The sequence below is a fragment of the Staurois parvus genome, unplaced genomic scaffold (genome assembly GCF_062004578.1).
Source record: "Staurois parvus isolate SC_StPar_1 unplaced genomic scaffold, SC_StPar_1.0 ptg001039l, whole genome shotgun sequence".
In the NCBI taxonomy this organism is placed as follows: Eukaryota; Metazoa; Chordata; class Amphibia; order Anura; family Ranidae; genus Staurois; species Staurois parvus.
The window spans coordinates 1,153,953-1,170,800 of NW_028318835.1; the positions used below are offsets into that span (position 1 = coordinate 1,153,953).

The 16,848-nt window shown below is 45.8% G+C and overlaps 1 protein-coding gene across 2 annotated transcripts in view; it reads left to right on the forward strand.

Moving 5' to 3' along the window:
* The window catches only part of LOC149440990 (uncharacterized), a 40,117-nt gene extending 26,379 nt beyond the window's left edge, over positions 1 to 13,738 (forward strand). For both annotated transcript variants that reach the window (XM_089657903.1, XM_089657902.1), the window contains exon 2: positions 4,592 to 13,738. In XM_089657903.1, the coding sequence (XP_089514029.1) occupies positions 8,572 to 10,281 (1,710 nt within the window). In that variant the 5' untranslated portion in view covers positions 4,592 to 8,571 and the 3' untranslated portion in view covers positions 10,282 to 13,738. The remainder of the gene's footprint in view (positions 1 to 4,591) is intronic.
* Positions 13,739 to 16,848: the final 3,110 nt, after the last annotated feature.

Consider the following 16,848-nt stretch of genomic DNA (forward strand, 5'->3'; position numbering starts at 1 on the left):
CCAATAACCAATGCTCACAAGCGGAAAGGCCTGCATTGAGCAGAAAAATACATGAAGACTAATTTTCAAACAGTCCTGTTCACTGATGAGTGCCGTGCAACACTGGATGGTCCAGATGGATGGAGTAGTGGATGGTTGGTGGACGGCCACCCTGTTCCAACAAGGCTGCAACGTCAACAAGGCGGATGTGGAGTCATGTTTTGGGCCGGAATCATGGGAACAGAGCTGGTCAGCCCCTTTAGGGTCCCTGAAGGTGTAAAGATGACCTCTTCAAAGTATATGGAGTTTATGACTGACCACTTTCTTCCCTGGTACAGAAGGAAGAACTATTCTTTCCGTAATAAAATCATCTTCATGCATGACAATGCACCATCTCATGCTGCAAAGAATACCTCTGCATCAGTGGCTGCTATGGGGATAAAAGGAGAGAAAGTGATGGTGTGGCCTCCATCCTCCCCTGACCTCAATCCTATTGAGAACCTTTGGAGCATCCTCAAGCAAAAGATCTATGAGGGTGGGAGGAAGTTTACATCCAAACAGCAGCTCTGGGAGGCTATTCTGACATCTTGCAAACAAATTCAAGCAGAAACTGTCCAAAAACTCACAAGTTCAATACATGCAAGACTTGTGAAGCTGCTATCAAATAAGGGGTCCTATGTTACAATGTAACGTGACCTGTTAAAATGTTTAAAAAGTTAAAATGTTGTTAAGTTTGATTGAAATAGCTTTTGATTTCAGTAAATATGCTGCAAACACAACAAATGACAATTTTCAGTTCTTTACAACCTATAAAGTGTTTTGAAACTTGCTGTGCGTAATAATTTGGAACAGTGCATTGTAAGTTTTTTATGTTTAAAAAAAATACTGTTATCATTAGGAGGTTTGTTCAATAAAATTTGAATTGTACTCTTAATAGTTGATAACATGAGAATTATGCTGATTGTTATTTACATCAATTATTTAGGTAAATTAGAAAAATATAATTTGCATTATAATTTGGAACACGGTGTATATATAAATATACAGAGACCAACAGCACAGCAAAGAGATATCAGAGAGAGGTGAAAGGGTTAAGGTACTTGCCAAAGTCCTGGGTTAGCAGATCCAAGTTTCAGAGCAAAAGGGCACGGGTCTCCCCAGATGGTACTGATGTTAAAAAGGGAGATGTCTTCAACTTCCCTCTCTTAGGCCTGACAGCCCAATTTGTAGTTCCCCAGCAGGGGGTGTCTCTGAAGTCAAGGACCAATACCCCGTTTTGGGCGTGGAGGTCTGGGCGGATACCTCAACTATAGCCAAAATCTCCCCTAACTAATATTTTGGCCAATAACTTTCCATCTGCACAAGTGACATTCCACCTGCGGGTAGATTATTATGCAGACACGTCTGAGGATTGATTAGATATAAAATATGAAATTATACACTGAACGGTTCCCGAGATCTGCTTTTCTGCTTTCCTATGTATTCGAGACAAGGAGAGTGACCTATCAAATTGTTTGTCTCCTCTTAGCCAATCTGACGATATGTCTGTTTTTTATGTAAGTCTCTCATATTCCAAGATATGCAACATAGGAGAAAAATGGATTCTTACAAAGGTTATCTAGTTCAATGTCTTTTGAACTCCTGGGAAGGCTGCATTATCTTTTTATGAGGTGTTATATGGCACAGGTTGCTCAGACAGCCAGGCACCTTGCTCTGAGAGGTGTTTTATAGCTCTGGGCTCCCTGCTGGCTCTAGCCTGCCAGTGACCCACAACCTGATGTCACTGTGGCTGAACAGAGAAGAAGGGGGAGAATGGGGGGGGACATGGAGAACTCTTAACAAAATGGAGGCTGCGTCCTTCACTGTGTGTACGCTGATTACATGTGCTGACACAGTTGGCGACGTATAATGTGTGCATGAAGGTCAGCTTGAATTTGTCTGGAAGCTGATTGAGGTTCTTTATCCACAATTTGAACAATCCCTCATTGCAATTTTTGATAAATTTTTTTCTTTTGCCCAGGGAGATTAGCTACAGTGTCATGGGCTGTAAACCTCTTGACAGTGTTGCTCACAGTGGACACAGGAACATTAGGATCTCTGGAGATGGACTTGTAACCTTAAGATTTTCCTTGCTTTTTCACAATTTTTGTTCTCAAATCTTCACAGTTCTTTGCCTCTCTTCCTCTTCTCCATGCTCCATGTGGCACAAAGAGACGCACAACAGAAAGGTTGAGTCAATTTTCCCCATTTTAACTGGTTGCTGGTGTGATTTCTATATTGTTAGCACCTATTAATGAAAACAGGTTAGTTTAATTACAAATTACAGGAGCACCACAAACTTGGAATACAAGCTTAGACTTTGAGAAGGTGCAAATAATTTTGTCCAGTCCATTTTTGGAGGTTTGTGTGGAATGACCTTTTGTTTCTCCACTTTTTTGTGTCATACCAATACAAACAAAAGAAATAAACGTGAATGCCTAAACATTTGTAATTGCAACAATTTTCTGGGCGAAGTGGTACATTATCTCACAGAAATGCAGGGGTGTCAATATTTTTGGCCACGACTGTGTGTGTGTGTATAAGGGCCTGGTAGCCCATGTTTATTAAAAGACAAGAAACAAAAGTCCAAAATAAGCTTTCCCACACAGGGGTTCTTCTCCAGTTGTAAATACGAAAGAAAAATTACCAAGCCTCCTGGCTACTCCTCATTAGCACTGCTGGTCAGCAAAACCTCTGCTGGTATGGGTCTCCCAGACCACTGGCTATTGCCGGCACACAGCGTTGGACTCCTTTAGTGCACACAGCATCTGTCTCAAACAGAGACTCTCCATAGACATGGATGGATAGATGAGTTGGCTCTAAATATTAAAAGTTAATTAAATGGTGTTTTTGATTTGTGGTGCTCAGATGCAGTGTAGGTCCACTTTAAATTCATTAACCAGATGCCATGGGTAAATTCACTAACCAGATGCAATGGAGAAATGCAGCAGCAGTCCTCCCCTCAGCTGCGCATTGTGACGGTAGCTGAGCAGGAGCTTTTACTCATCATTTTTTTTCCAACTGTATCTATTATTATTTTATAGACAACAACAAAACCTAAAAGAAAAGGAATGACATGTGAGTTCTACCCATCCAAGGGTGCAAAGAAATGATGGCAAAAGTACTAAATGAGCATACAGATAGCACAATGTCATTATTGTGCAGTATACCATAATAAATACAGAATAACAATGGGAAGAAAAAGGATTTGTTCTTTCGCCCTAAGGTGGCTGCCAGTGACTTTCTGCAGCCGCCTAGTCAGCTAGAAATATAAACAGTGGGTGTCACCGTGGAAGCAATACATCAAATAATCAGGATGATGCTGTGGTCGGGTCAGCTAGCCACTTGGACCACACCTTGTCATATTTTGCTGGGCAACCTCTGTTGATGTATGTATCCGTGTATAGTGGACAGGTTTTGGAATTGGCTAGAAAAGGCATTGGAGAGTTGTAGATGTTGGAAGAAATATGAAGGGGGGACATTGAATTCAGAGGATAGCTGAGACAGTGGCTTTAACGTATTGCCCTCCACTTGATGAAAAAAAAAAATGTGTAATTTAGCCCACGCTTCTGGTTCAGGCAGCATGTAGAGGTGGGGTAGAGCAGTGTTCAACCACAGGGGAGTATTGGGTGAAACTGCCTGTTTTGGGAATTGTTCACACTCTAGGCCAGCTCTACAGGCTCAGATGGTGATGACCATGGAGGGGGTAAGTGGATATTGGGCATTTGGGCCACGGAAGAGAAGAAGCTGGAGAGCCTTGAGGGAGAATAAGGTTTCTGCTTCAAGTACAGTGGAGGTGTTGGTGAGGTCTGGAGAAAAACACCAAGCCGCAGTGACTGAGTGGCCAAAAAGTACTTGTGGGTGTCAGGTAAGGCCAAACCTCCACAGGTGGTAGGATGCACTAGGGTGGACAATTTATATCTCAGGGATCTGGGACCCCATAAGAAGGAAGAAAAAAGTGGTTTGGTTGATCAAAAAAGTATTTTGGGATCCAGGATAGGGAGTGGTGGAAAAGATGGGAATTTGGGAAGAATCTTCATTTTCATTAAGTTGATCAGGTAGGTCTATGTTGGCTGCCTCTGGTGATCTGTGAAAACTCATCTCTTCAGGCCTCCAATTAGATATTTATCACTTCCATCAGCTCCTCCCCCATAGTTATAACCTTTTGTACCACCTACCCCACCCTATTAGATTGTACGCTATTTTAAGCAGGACCCTCTTTTTTTTATTATTATTATACAGGATTTCTATAGCACCAGCAGTTTGCACAGCACTTTGCAAAATAAAGGCAGTTACAGTTACAATACAAGAGAAGGGTTTTCAGGGATCGTCCAAAGGTGGATAGATTAGGAGATAGTCGGACAGATTGGGGTAGAGAGTTCCATAGGATGGGAGAAGCTCAAGAGAGGTTTTGGAGGCGAGCGTGGGAGGAGGTGGCATGGGAACTAGAGAGCAGGAGGGCCGAAGAGAGCAGTTTGGTTGGTATTTTGAGACCAGGTTAGTGATGTAGCTGGGGGCCGAGTTGTGGATGGCTTTGTAAGCTGTTGTCAGTACTTTGAATTTTATTTGTTAGGTGAGTGGAAGCCAGTGGAGGGATTGGCAGAGAGGAGTACTAGACACTGACCCGTTGGCAAGGTGGATGAGTCTGGCAGCAGCATTCATAATGGACTGAAGAAGGAATAGCTATGTAAAGGTAAGCCAATGAGGAGGGATTTGCAGTAGTCGAGGTGAGAGATAACCAGGGAGTGAATTAGAAGCTTTGTATTGTCATTGGTTAAAAATGGGCATATTCTGGAGATGTTGCAGAGGTTGAGGCAGCATGATTTGGACAGAGATTGGATGTGTGCCTGAAAGGACAGTTCAGAAACTAGGGTTACACCTAGCACCCTGGCATGCAGGGACAGGTTGATAGTTGGGCCATTGATCTTGACAGAGAAATCAGAGGAAGGGGCATGTGGGGGAGGAAATATTATGAGCTTGGTTTTGGATAGATTAACTTTGAAGAAGTGGTGTGACATCCAGTTTGATATGTGTGTTAGTAAATCAGTGATACTGAAGGAAATTGATGGAGTGAGCTGAGGGGTAGAGAGATAGATTTGTGTGTCATCAACATAGAAATGGTATTGGAAACCATGGGAAGTTATCAGCTGATCCAGGGAAGAGGTGTAGATTGAGAATAGGAGAGGTCCAAGGACAGAATTTTGGGGACCTCGACGGTAAGAGGAATAGAAGAGGAGTAAGTGACACTGAAGGTGTGGTGAGATAGATAGGCAGGATGCGAACCAATGGAGAGTACAGTCACAGAGATTAAGGAAATAGAGTTTTTTGAGGAGGGGGTGGTCAACTGTATCAAAGGCAGCGGAGAGGTCCAAGAGTATGAAATGGCTGAAAATTAAATTAGCTGTTATTAAGTTTGTTTGTGAGTTTTAGGAGAGCAGTTTCTGAGGAGTGTTGTGGGTGAAATCCAGACTGAAGGGGATCAAGAAGGTTATTCTCAATGAGGTGGCAGCTCAGCCGGTTGTAGACTAGACGTTCAAGGAGTTTCAAGGCAAAAGGGAGTAAGGAGATGAATCTTAGGTTGTTAAGATTGGTGGGGTCCAGTGAGGCCTTTTTAAGTATGGGGTGACTAGTGCATGATTTAGAGGGTTAGGGAAGATGCCAGTAGAAAGGAAGAGATTGAAGATATGAGTTAAAGGGTTGTCATGGAAATTTTGTATTGTTGGTCGAACTTTAAATGTGTCATATATTCGTGTTATTCATATGTCTCTCGTGTGGCTTAATTAAAGCTCTGAAGGCTGCAATTGGGCCATGCACATGTACAATGTATGTATTACAGTACTCAGCTTGGTAATGGATGAGATGGCAGATCTGCGCTTATGGACCGGCGTGTATACCACCACGGCATTCCATGCGAATGCTGCTGTCAGTAGACCGTGGGCCTGTATCCACATATCAGCAGCATAGTACCACGTGGGCTTCATAACGCAATGCGCAAGCGGTGTGAACTCCACGTGTAGGCTTATGCATATCTTACAACCCATTACTAATCTGAACTGTATCTTGGATGGATGTGTTTTAATAAAGATCGTATCGGGCCCATCCAGGTACAGACTGGTATTTTTAGGAGATGCTTGTGCAGAGAATTTACATACCAATAGAAGCTAGTAGGACAGGAAATATGACCTCAGATGGCTCATAGGGGGGAAGGGGAGGAAGTCTGCTGACCTCAGAAGACTCATGGGGGAGGACCAGTGATAGATAATAGCAAAGGCTATGCTCCAATTGGAATGTACATCCTCTGTATAGGTACTCCCCATTGCATTGTTCGGTGGGAGGGGATTGACTTTATTCATGTGGGGGGCATATGTGTATTTTTAATAAAACAGAGAGCTGAGCCTGAAGCCGGCCCTTATGTGGATTGCAACCAGCCTTAGAGTGTCGTGTGATCATTCTAGGGTAACGGAGCTCCAATCACCCACATTTCAACAGAACCAAAGTATTTGGATGGGCAGGAATCGTGTAGTTTAGCTGCAGTCGTGGTAAGCGAGATTCGCACAGCTTTATGGGGGATTTCTGCGCATCCAACTGCGAGTACTCACGGTAAGGAGAAATTCGTTAAAGCGAATTTCCAAGACAGTTTGGCGAGCCTGGTGGATACTAACGCATATTCTTGCGTAGCTAACCAAGAACGAGGGGGGAATGAACTATCATGAACTAGCAAAAAGTATGCCGGCACATTTCAGGTCTCTCTGCCATTAAGAGGATCGCTTTTTGCGTGTTCGTGTGGCTGATTTCGCTCTCTGTTAGCTAACAAGAAATACCGCTTAACAAGGACCTCGTTTTTTGTCCTAAACTCTTGATTTGTGGGTGAAAGACAAGGGTTTGTCTCTGCGGAGAGCAGCAGAGGGGTGGGTTTGGTTGGCTGGATTTGGTCAAGTTTAAAAATCTTCCAACCAAAAATTAAACGGGTATATGTTTTAGCGGGTAAAAGTTGTTGCATAGTGTTAGGTAAGTATTTGTGGGCTGTAGGTACTGTGGTAATTGCTTTACCCCCTCCACGTGAGGTAATTATTACAGTGCTGAAAGGCTTAGGTTAATTGTTAACTGTTGTAAGATCTCTGTGTGTATGTAGTCTGTACAATGTTTTGTGGTACTACTGCTCCCAGCAAGCATGCAGCAGGGGGTCCTTTCTGTTACATGTGCATGTTAGTGTGATATGTTGGTGTTTTATGTCCGTTCTGTGATTGTGCCCAAATTGTGTTGTATGTGTGCTTCATATTGTTGTGTAATTGTCCAGTGTATGTTCTGTCTAAAAGTCTGTTTTATGTAAGGGGTTAGAGGCAATTTTGAGGCTAGAGTCTGCCGTGTGCTTCCCTGTGGGGGGCCATTCTAGTGTTACCATGTGCTTCCCTGTGGGGGGTCATTCTAGTAATGACCATGTGCTTTCCCTGTTGGTGGCCATTTTGTTGGCTACCATGTGCTTTCCCTGTTGGTGGCCATTTTGTTGACTACCATATGTGCAGTAATCTCTATGCAATGTGCATGAAGTTTCCTATATGCATTTGACCCATATTGTGTTTTTAATCCAAATTTTTTACAGTTTCATTTGTTTGCTTTTAGCTTTAAATTTGCATATTGCCAGCCAATTTAAAGTGTGTTAAGCGAGTTTTCCCTCACGTGTTCCACATTTAGTGAGCGCGGTGAAGTCTGGGTTTTTGCACATAGATTTCTTGTACAGTGATTATGTTTTTCTTGTGTTTTTCCTGTTAAAAGTAGTTCCTTATTGTAAAGCGGGTTTGTTTTAAGCTGCTGTGTCGCGTGTTTCACGTCCAGCAGACTTTTTGTGTAAACGGTTTTAGGTGGTTGCAGCGAAGATTGCATGTGTAGCGCAGATCGTTTAGCGGTGCTGATAGGAGTGATTTTTGCGTCAGCAACAAGGTTACTTTTGGCGCAGTTTTTCGGTTTACCTCTGTGTAATTGTTTTACTGTGAAACGTCCCGTGTTTTTCATAAGGATCCACTTTGTCCTTTTTAACAGTTTTTCAGGTTGAAAAGAGTTTTTTTCTGTGTGTATTAGGAAAGTTTTTTTCTTTACACAAATTTCCTAAAGGTCAGTTAGTAGGTTTCTGCCCAACCAGTGACCCCTAAGTAACATCCAAGAACCCCTCTTTTTTGTTTTGACTTGTGTTAGCTACTCTGTGCAGGGAGAGAAAAGCCACTTTCATCATTGTGCGGTGTGGCCTGCCAAACACAGTGGGTGATGAGAACCACATAAATTACGCTGTGTGAGTGGGCGGTCCAGGGAAGTATAACACTTAGCCTGGTCACCACAAACACTTCGGGTGGTCAGGATCGCATAAATTGCGCTGTGGGAGTAAGAGGTGTGCTCTCAGTCTGACCGCCACTTGATGCGCTTTGGGTGATCGATAAGTATCACATAAATTACGCTGTGCTGGGAAAGTGGTGGAATCAGGCCTCTCGGTAGGATCCCACCGAGTGCTCCAGGGGGTAAACAGGTACCCGGACGCGGGATATATACCAGTGACTAGTCACGATGGGCAGTAGTCAGTCCATGAAGAGAGAGGGGGAACCAGCCCTCTTCAGGGTAAGGACAGCTGCACAACTGATGAAGGTGAGTTTGGGGGGGAAGTCTACAGAACCCCTCAAAAGGTGGAATAAATGGTCGAAGGGTACCAGATGGGAAATTCCCCGGGAAGGTACATTTGACGCATGGAGGTGGGAAAAATTCATCTCTGAATTTGAACCACGGATGCAGGCGTCAGAACTAGAGATCGCACAGCTATGGCTTCACAGGTCAATCCGATTAGGGAAGCAGGGCATACATAAACTGGTGTCTGTCCGGAAGAACCAGGTGATGTATACCTGGCCTCCAGAGGGAATAAAACAGGAGGATCCGGTGTCAGAGGTGGAGGAAGCTCTTTCAGGGCTGACTCTACTAAGGCAGGCAGGATCAGGGTCTGCTGGGGTTCCCCAACAACCAACAGTGGCTGAGATAAGTATAACTGCACCTGTCTCTTCTGTTAGTGACGTCACTCTTGACATACCATCTGTGTCTTCTGTATCTATGCCTCAGCCTCTGCCTCTACCTCTCCCTTCTCCCTGCTTCACCCCAGCTCCTTCTGTTTCCAACTATGAAGCCTTCTCAACAACCGATTTGCAGACTATCTGTGAATCAAGGGGAATAGACACCCGGTTAAGAAACAGGGCGGATTGCATCAAAGCGCTACGAACCACTGATCAGACCCCTGCCCCCCAGCTATACCCTGATCTGAGGGACCTCAAACCTGAAGGTGCAGTAAGCGAGGTGGTTAATCTAAGCCCACCGATGATGCTGGGTCAGCCCTTGCACTCTTCCCGGACCGAGGCCTATCCAGTCAGGGTGCAGCAATTTGAAGGTCCTCCCAATGCACAGGGGGAACGGACTTTAGGGGAACGGGTAGTTTGGCATGTCCCCTTCACCCCGGCAGAGATCCGCACTATTCTGGCTGAGCTCCCGGACTATCGAGTCAATCCGAGAGGATTTGCTCGAATGTTTGGACAAAACCAGTTCAGCTATGGTATGAGCGGGTCAGATTGTGCGCAGATCCTGCGGGCTAAGGTGGGCATGGAAGTGGCCAGTACAGTGATTGCAGGGTGCTCTATAACCACTCATGAGGAGATGACTTCAGGGGGCAAAGAGTTCTGTACACAGCTAAAGGCAAAGCTTCCAGAAATGTATGGTGCTACCTCTACTACGGACATGATGAAGCTCACCCAGGGTCCTAATGAGGAAAGCGCCTGCTTCTGGCGCCGTCTCAAGCAGACGGCACTGGATGCAGATCTGGAAGTTGGACCTGATGCTCCAACTGAAGGGGTAAAGGTGACCGCGACGCACATTCTGTTGCGGGCCAAATTTTTGGAAGGCATCGATACTAAAATTCGGGAAAGGCTGGTTCTGGCCCGACCCGAATATAATGAGATGTCTATCCCTGCTATCCTTTCCACTCTTGCGGCAATAGAGAGGGAAATGGATAGAAGAAAACAAGACAAGGCCAAAGTTCTTATGTCCCAGACCCCACACGAAAAACCAAGGGATCTGGGTCACAGGAAGGATAGGCCCCCACCCAGGTGCTTCCAGTGCCACCAAACGGGGCACATGAGGAGGAGCTGTCCCCAATTACCTAAAGGTCGGTGGCAGTTCATTCCTGATGAGTCCTCCGCCCCTATGACCACCATGGTAAGTAACTCCTATGAATTCTCATAGGAAGTTGACAAATCGGTGTCGGCCCAGATCCATCTTTTTCTAGAGGAATTAAAATATCCCCTCCCTTGCCTCACCGACACCGGTGCAGCAAGAACGGTCCTGCGAAAACAGGACATCCAAGGCAAGGTACCCCTCTCAGGGGAAAGCCCTCCTAACCCCTACTAACCTCACTATCAAACGATGCACTATTCTTAACCCAGCTTCTCTTCTTCCTGTGTCGGAAGATGAGAAGGGGGGGGAGGACAGCAATGACAGTGCTGAATTTTGCAACACGACTAACAATACTAACACCTCTTCTGCTAACATGTCTTCTTTGTCCACTACTAATCTCTCTTCCAAAGGACACGACTGCATTTCTTTGGTGGAACTGGAGTCAGCGGCGACACACCCCATATCACCCCGAGAGTAGCGGTAAGGTTGAACGTCTTCCGATACCCAAAAACCTTGGCCTGAGTGTCTCCCCATTGCCCCCTATTCCATCTGGAATGCCCCTCGGCAACCACATGGGCTGTCACCCTACGAGGTGTTGTTTGGGGGACCTCCCAAAACAGGGTTGTACTTTCCTCAACAGTTGTCGTCTTTGCATTCACAGCTTACAGGTTATGTGCAATCTCTGCAACGGGAGCTGCAGAAGATACACCATCGGGTTCGCGAATCGCTCCCCGATCCAAATACAATAACAGGTGTTCTTTCTATTGAGCCAGGTGATTGGGTCGTCCTAAAGAAACATCAAAGAACCGGACTCGAGCCACGGTTCACCGGACCATACCAAGTCCAGCTGACGACACCTACCTCACTCAAACTCGAGGGACGAGACAACTGGGTGCACGCAAGCCACTGCAAGAAGCTTTTCAGCTACACCAGAGAATGAGGGGTGTCATTTTCCTTTTTCTTTTTGTTTGTATGTCTTACATGTGTGTGAACGGAGGAAAAGACGGCAGATACCCCAACCTTTTATTTAAAATGCACCTGCGTTTAGCCAGAACCGCCAACAAAACCAACTGTTGGGTATGCTCTAAGCCCCCACCCAGTCATCACATGTCCGCAATGGCCGCTGTTCATGCCCTATATGACATCCGCGTCGGCATGAAAAAGCAAGGGACACCTGGTCAGCCCCCACGTAGACATTTGTCGGTAGAACTTAATGACACATTTTTTAGCAGGTAACATCAGTTTCAGCACCAATATTAGCTCTAGCTCTTGTAGGGCCCTCACCAGTCCATTATGGGTAACTGGGCAGCTAGGCAGCCCTTAGGTGTGCTTTAACATCAGCTTTGGCACAGGTAACAAGTTTGTTGGGACTACCACCTGCGAGGGAGGTGTAACTGTCAATCTGACTAACCAGACTTCCCTTCTGAGTAACCACACTGACCGACCAGACCACGTGTGTTGGAAGGACGGATGTGATGTGCAGACTGAGGGAGCAATCCCCCAGTCTGTGCAACTGTTGCTCAGTGCCAGAGGCCGAACGAGGAACTCCTCCTGTTCTGCTCTGACAGGTCCATACTATTTTCTGTGTGGTTCGGCAGCCTATAGAACATTTCCCCAGAACGCGAAAGGTTCGTGTGCCCTCATAAAGCTAGTCCCCGCATCCTATGTAGTGATGGACCATGAAGAGTTGATGGTCCACAAGAAGGTAAGGATGGCAGGGAGAGTTCGCAGGGAGCTGTTCTCTGAGGGCGACCAGGCATGGGCTTGGTTCCCCTCATGGACAGGATGGGGAATAGAACTTATGAAGCGCCTGAACAATTTTTCTGTCATCGTGGATAGTATGTTTAACGAGACCGTAGAGGCTGTCAGAGAAATTGCCCAAGAACAACGGCAGATGGGAATTTTAGTGCTTCAGGAGAAGATGGCCCTTGATTATCTTTTAGCCGCCAAAGGGGGGTTCTGTGAGTTCATCGGAGAGGATTGTTGTACTTGGATAGAAGACACCGATGACAAGGTCCAGGCCCATATGGACAAAGTTAGTGAACTACAGGGAAAAGCTAGAGCTATAGCTAGTGAGGGTTGGAATCCGTTCAAGGGTTTGGGAGGATTGGGAGATTTCCTGTTCTCCATCGGATCTTGGTTGAAGGAAGTGGGAGTGTATATCCTGATGCTTCTCTTTTTCATCTGCCTTTTATATGCCGCGGTGAGATGTTCCTGTTGCCTCATCGACCGTGTAAGCCAAGCTCGGGCAGACGACCACATCTCCATGCCCGCTCCTGGGATCCCACTCCAACCACTGATCGGAGGAAGACCTCACCAACCATCCACCTTCTCTACAGATTACGTCCTGGCTTCCCTCTAATTTATCTCTCTGAAGACCACATTCTCCAAGACCTTCAAGCAAGCTTCAAACCTCATCATGGTTTGTGTCTGCGATTTGGAAAACCGTCTGGGTCGAGACCAGCCTTGTGTGGCCCCGTCTGCAGGGGCAATTTGAGAATCTATTGCTGGATCTCCCCAGACCACCGTGGGATCACAAGCTTTATTCATACCACAAGTCTGTTTGTGGTTTTTGCAAGAGCCTTCCTGTAGTGAAGGTTCCAACGCTCTTGAGGATCATCGCTTCAATCAAGCCTGTTTGCGTCGAGTCTGCGTCGGGTCTTGTTGTTTCAGGTACCCCGTGGAGCTTTATTCTCAGGGACAACTACAGGAACTCTTTGAAGTTTGAGACTACACCCATCAAGCTGAAGAAGATCAAGAAGGGACACGAGGAGAATATGATAAAACAGGAGGGAATGTCATGGAAATTTTGTATTGTTGGTCGAACTTTAAATGTGTCATATATTCGTGTTATTCATATGTCTCTCGTGTGGCTTAATTAAAGCTCTGAAGGCTGCAATTGGGCCATGCACATGTACAATGTATGTATTACAGTACTCAGCTTGGTAATGGATGAGATGGCAGATCTGCGCTTATGGACCGGCGTGTATACCACCACGGCATTCCATGCGAATGCTGCTGTCAGTAGACCGTGGGCCTGTATCCACATATCAGCAGCATAGTACCACGTGGGCTTCATAACGCAATGCGCAAGCGGTGTGAACTCCACGTGTAGGCTTATGCATATCTTACAACCCATTACTAATCTGAACTGTATCTTGGATGGATGTGTTTTAATAAAGATCGTATCGGGCCCATCCAGGTACAGACTGGTATTTTTAGGAGATGCTTGTGCAGAGAATTTACATACCAATAGAAGCTAGTAGGACAGGAAATATGACCTCAGATGGCTCATAGGGGGGAAGGGGAGGAAGTCTGCTGACCTCAGAAGACTCATGGGGGAGGACCAGTGATAGATAATAGCAAAGGCTATGCTCCAATTGGAATGTACATCCTCTGTATAGGTACTCCCCATTGCATTGTTCGGTGGGAGGGGATTGACTTTATTCATGTGGGGGGCATATGTGTATTTTTAATAAAACAGAGAGCTGAGCCTGAAGCCGGCCCTTATGTGGATTGCAACCAGCCTTAGAGTGTCGTGTGATCATTCTAGGGTAACGGAGCTCCAATCACCCACATTTCAACAGAACCAAAGTATTTGGATGGGCAGGAATCGTGTAGTTTAGCTGCAGTCGTGGTAAGCGAGATTCGCACAGCTTTATGGGGGATTTCTGCGCATCCAACTGCGAGTACTCACGGTAAGGAGAAATTCGTTAAAGCGAATTTCCAAGACAGGGTGTAGGATAGAGCCAGAGGGTGACTGTAGTATTTGAAAGGGAACAGGACCCAGGGGACAGGTGGTTAGGTGGGCAGTAAAAAAAAAATTTTGTGACTTCCTCTATAGTAGCTGGATTAAACAAGGGAAGTATTGGCAATGCGGGAGGACAATGAGTGTACAGTGAGGATGACATCTGTAAAGTGGAGATCTCGTCATAAACTGTATCAGTCTTATTTTTTAAGTGATTAGCGATCTCCTGGGCAGTGAGTGAATTAGTAGGTGCATGAAGAACGAAGTAGAGAATTAAAGGTAGAAAAGAGTTGGAGTCTGCATGAGAGCGTGTTAATGAAAGTGACAAAATAGGTCTGTTTGGCAGCATGGAGGAAGATTTTGGAGGGCAGATTTATATTGGTCGAAGTATTGTTGGGACTTAGTCTTACGCCACAGATGCTCAAGAGCACAGTTATGTTTTTTGAGGCATCTGGTATTGTCTGTTTGCCAGGGATGCAGCGGTTGGGGCTTTATTCTGTGTGTAGTGAGGGGGACCAATGTGTTGTGGGTGGATGACAGTGAACTTTTGTACACAGAAATGGCCAGGTTGGGGCAGGACAGGGCTGAGATTTTGTCAGAGAGACAATCTGTTGTAGAAAAAAAAGAGAAGGGTTAAGATGGCAAAGGTTTCTACAGGTAAGTTTAATTGGAAAGCAAGGAGGAGGAAGCCAAGGAGAGAGTGAAACTAATAAGGAAGTGATCAGAGGGAGGAAAAGGAAATGTTGGTGATGTTGCAAGGAACGGCCCCGCCCTATGTCCAGACCTTCCATGCTTCCCGTCTCGTGTAAATAAGGTAGGACAGTGTGGGGAGGGGGGGGGGGAGCACTGCAATGTTATGAAAGGGACAGGAATCTGTAACATGCAGGAAGGACTGTGATGGGGCAATGTGTGATGAGGAGGGACTGATAAAATAAATATGCAGCGCTGAAGAACATGAAATATATAATGTTAATAATAATAGGTAAACATAAGTTATAGGTGAGCCATATTATTGGCGCAAAAATAGTGAAGTGATGACTGCGCCTATGAGTGACGCATCAATATAGTATAAGCCAAATGATAAGGTGACAATGGTGGTGAGTCCAATCGCAAAATATAATAGTCCATAAAGCGAGGTGCTCTGTGCTGATAATGGCTGGTGCCAAGATCCAGTAAAATTATGCACTTACCAGAAGTACATATAATATACGCATTATATGTATATCCTTATAATAGGGTCATCTGGGTCTGGTCTAGGGCTGCGGGGTCATCAGGCTCAGAAGTAGACACTCAGGATGATGCAACTCACACTCGGGGGTCTCACTCCGCTCACAAACCCATCAAAACAGCTCCAAGAAATGGCTTCACATTCCAGGATGGCTCCAACTTATGGGGCTCGTAATGACCAAGCCAGAGGACAAAATAGTACTGATAGTGGAGTATGTTTATTTATAAGAGTATAAAAGTATCCAGGTAAAAAACAACAAACTCACATGTGGTCACAAAATGGCCACCGGCCTTCCTCACGGCCATGTGCGGCTTGGCGTCAATCCGGTGGGCTCCCCTATGATGAGGAGGGATCTGTTATGAGGGGGAGGGGGCTGTGATTGGGTGTCTGTGATAAGGGGCCTGTAAAGAGGGGTCTTTGATGAGGGGTCTGTGATGGGGGATCTGTGCTGAGGGGAACTTATTGCCTATTCCTGTTAGTAAACAATTTTTTATTAGCCTACAAAATAGCTTGAACAAATTTCTGTGAGAAAGGAAAAAAGCCAGGAGTGCCTTTTGTAAACAAATCAAGAAAAAAAAACCAGGAGGCTTGGGTCTATCAGTCTATGCGGACTACCATGCCGCTACGATTCCAGCTTAAACACATAATTGGTTTCCTCATTCTCAACTACTGCTATGGGAAGAACCTAAACAATCAAGTGAGAACCTCTGTACCTTTCTATTAGCTCATCCCTTGCTTAATGACCCATTGAAAGATCTATCACTAACAATGTAAGCCACGTTACAAGCTTGGAAATCCCCTACAGGGAGGTCTCCTACAAGAGTCAGAGAGGCTGCAGGTGGAAGCTGGAGTAAGAAGGTCTGCAAGAGACCGTTAATGGCCTGAGGACTTGGCTAGAGGAGTCGTGTACAGCAACTAAGCTGTGTGCCTGAAAGAGGTGGTGGTCAGAAGGACCAGTAACTATAGCAGCAGTGCTGCTGAAGAGTAGCCAGGTGGGCTAGTATTTTCATTTGGACTGTATTTTACTGGAGAAAAACCCCTGCATGGGAAATCTTATGTTGGACTTTTTGCTTTGCCTTTTGTTTTAATAAACGTAGGCTACCAAGCCATGAAAATACTGTATTTTTCACTCCATAAGTTGCACTGTTTTTCCCCCAAAAAATGGGGGGAAATGTTTGTGTGTCTTATGGAGCGAATATGGAGTGGCCGGCCCAGTATTCCCCCTGTTGCTACTGTGTTAGAATACCAGGCCAGCCGCTTGGCTCTTCTGTGCAGCAGATCCTGCTCCTCGGTCCCATCTGTTCCTCAGTCAAGCGGTGTCCTCATCATCTTTAGTGTTGGCACCTGACTGTGACATCTTGCGGCTAAACAGCCGGGTGCCCTACTGCGCATACACGAGAAGCGCTGTACTTTGTGAATGGCCCTGTAGTCTTCTGGGACCTGACACGTGTCCCAGAAGACTATGGGGAGAGAGGCGATCGCAGCGGAAGTGGGAGCGGGTACCCCCGCGCTCCCCCCGCAGTCTCTGGTCCTCTCCTGTACTATGCCCGCAGGCTCTGGTCCTCTCCTTGACTATGTCCGCAGGCTCTGGTCCTCTCCTGTACTATGTCCGCAGGCTCTGGTCCTCTCCTGTACTATGTCCGCAGGCTCTGGTCCTCTC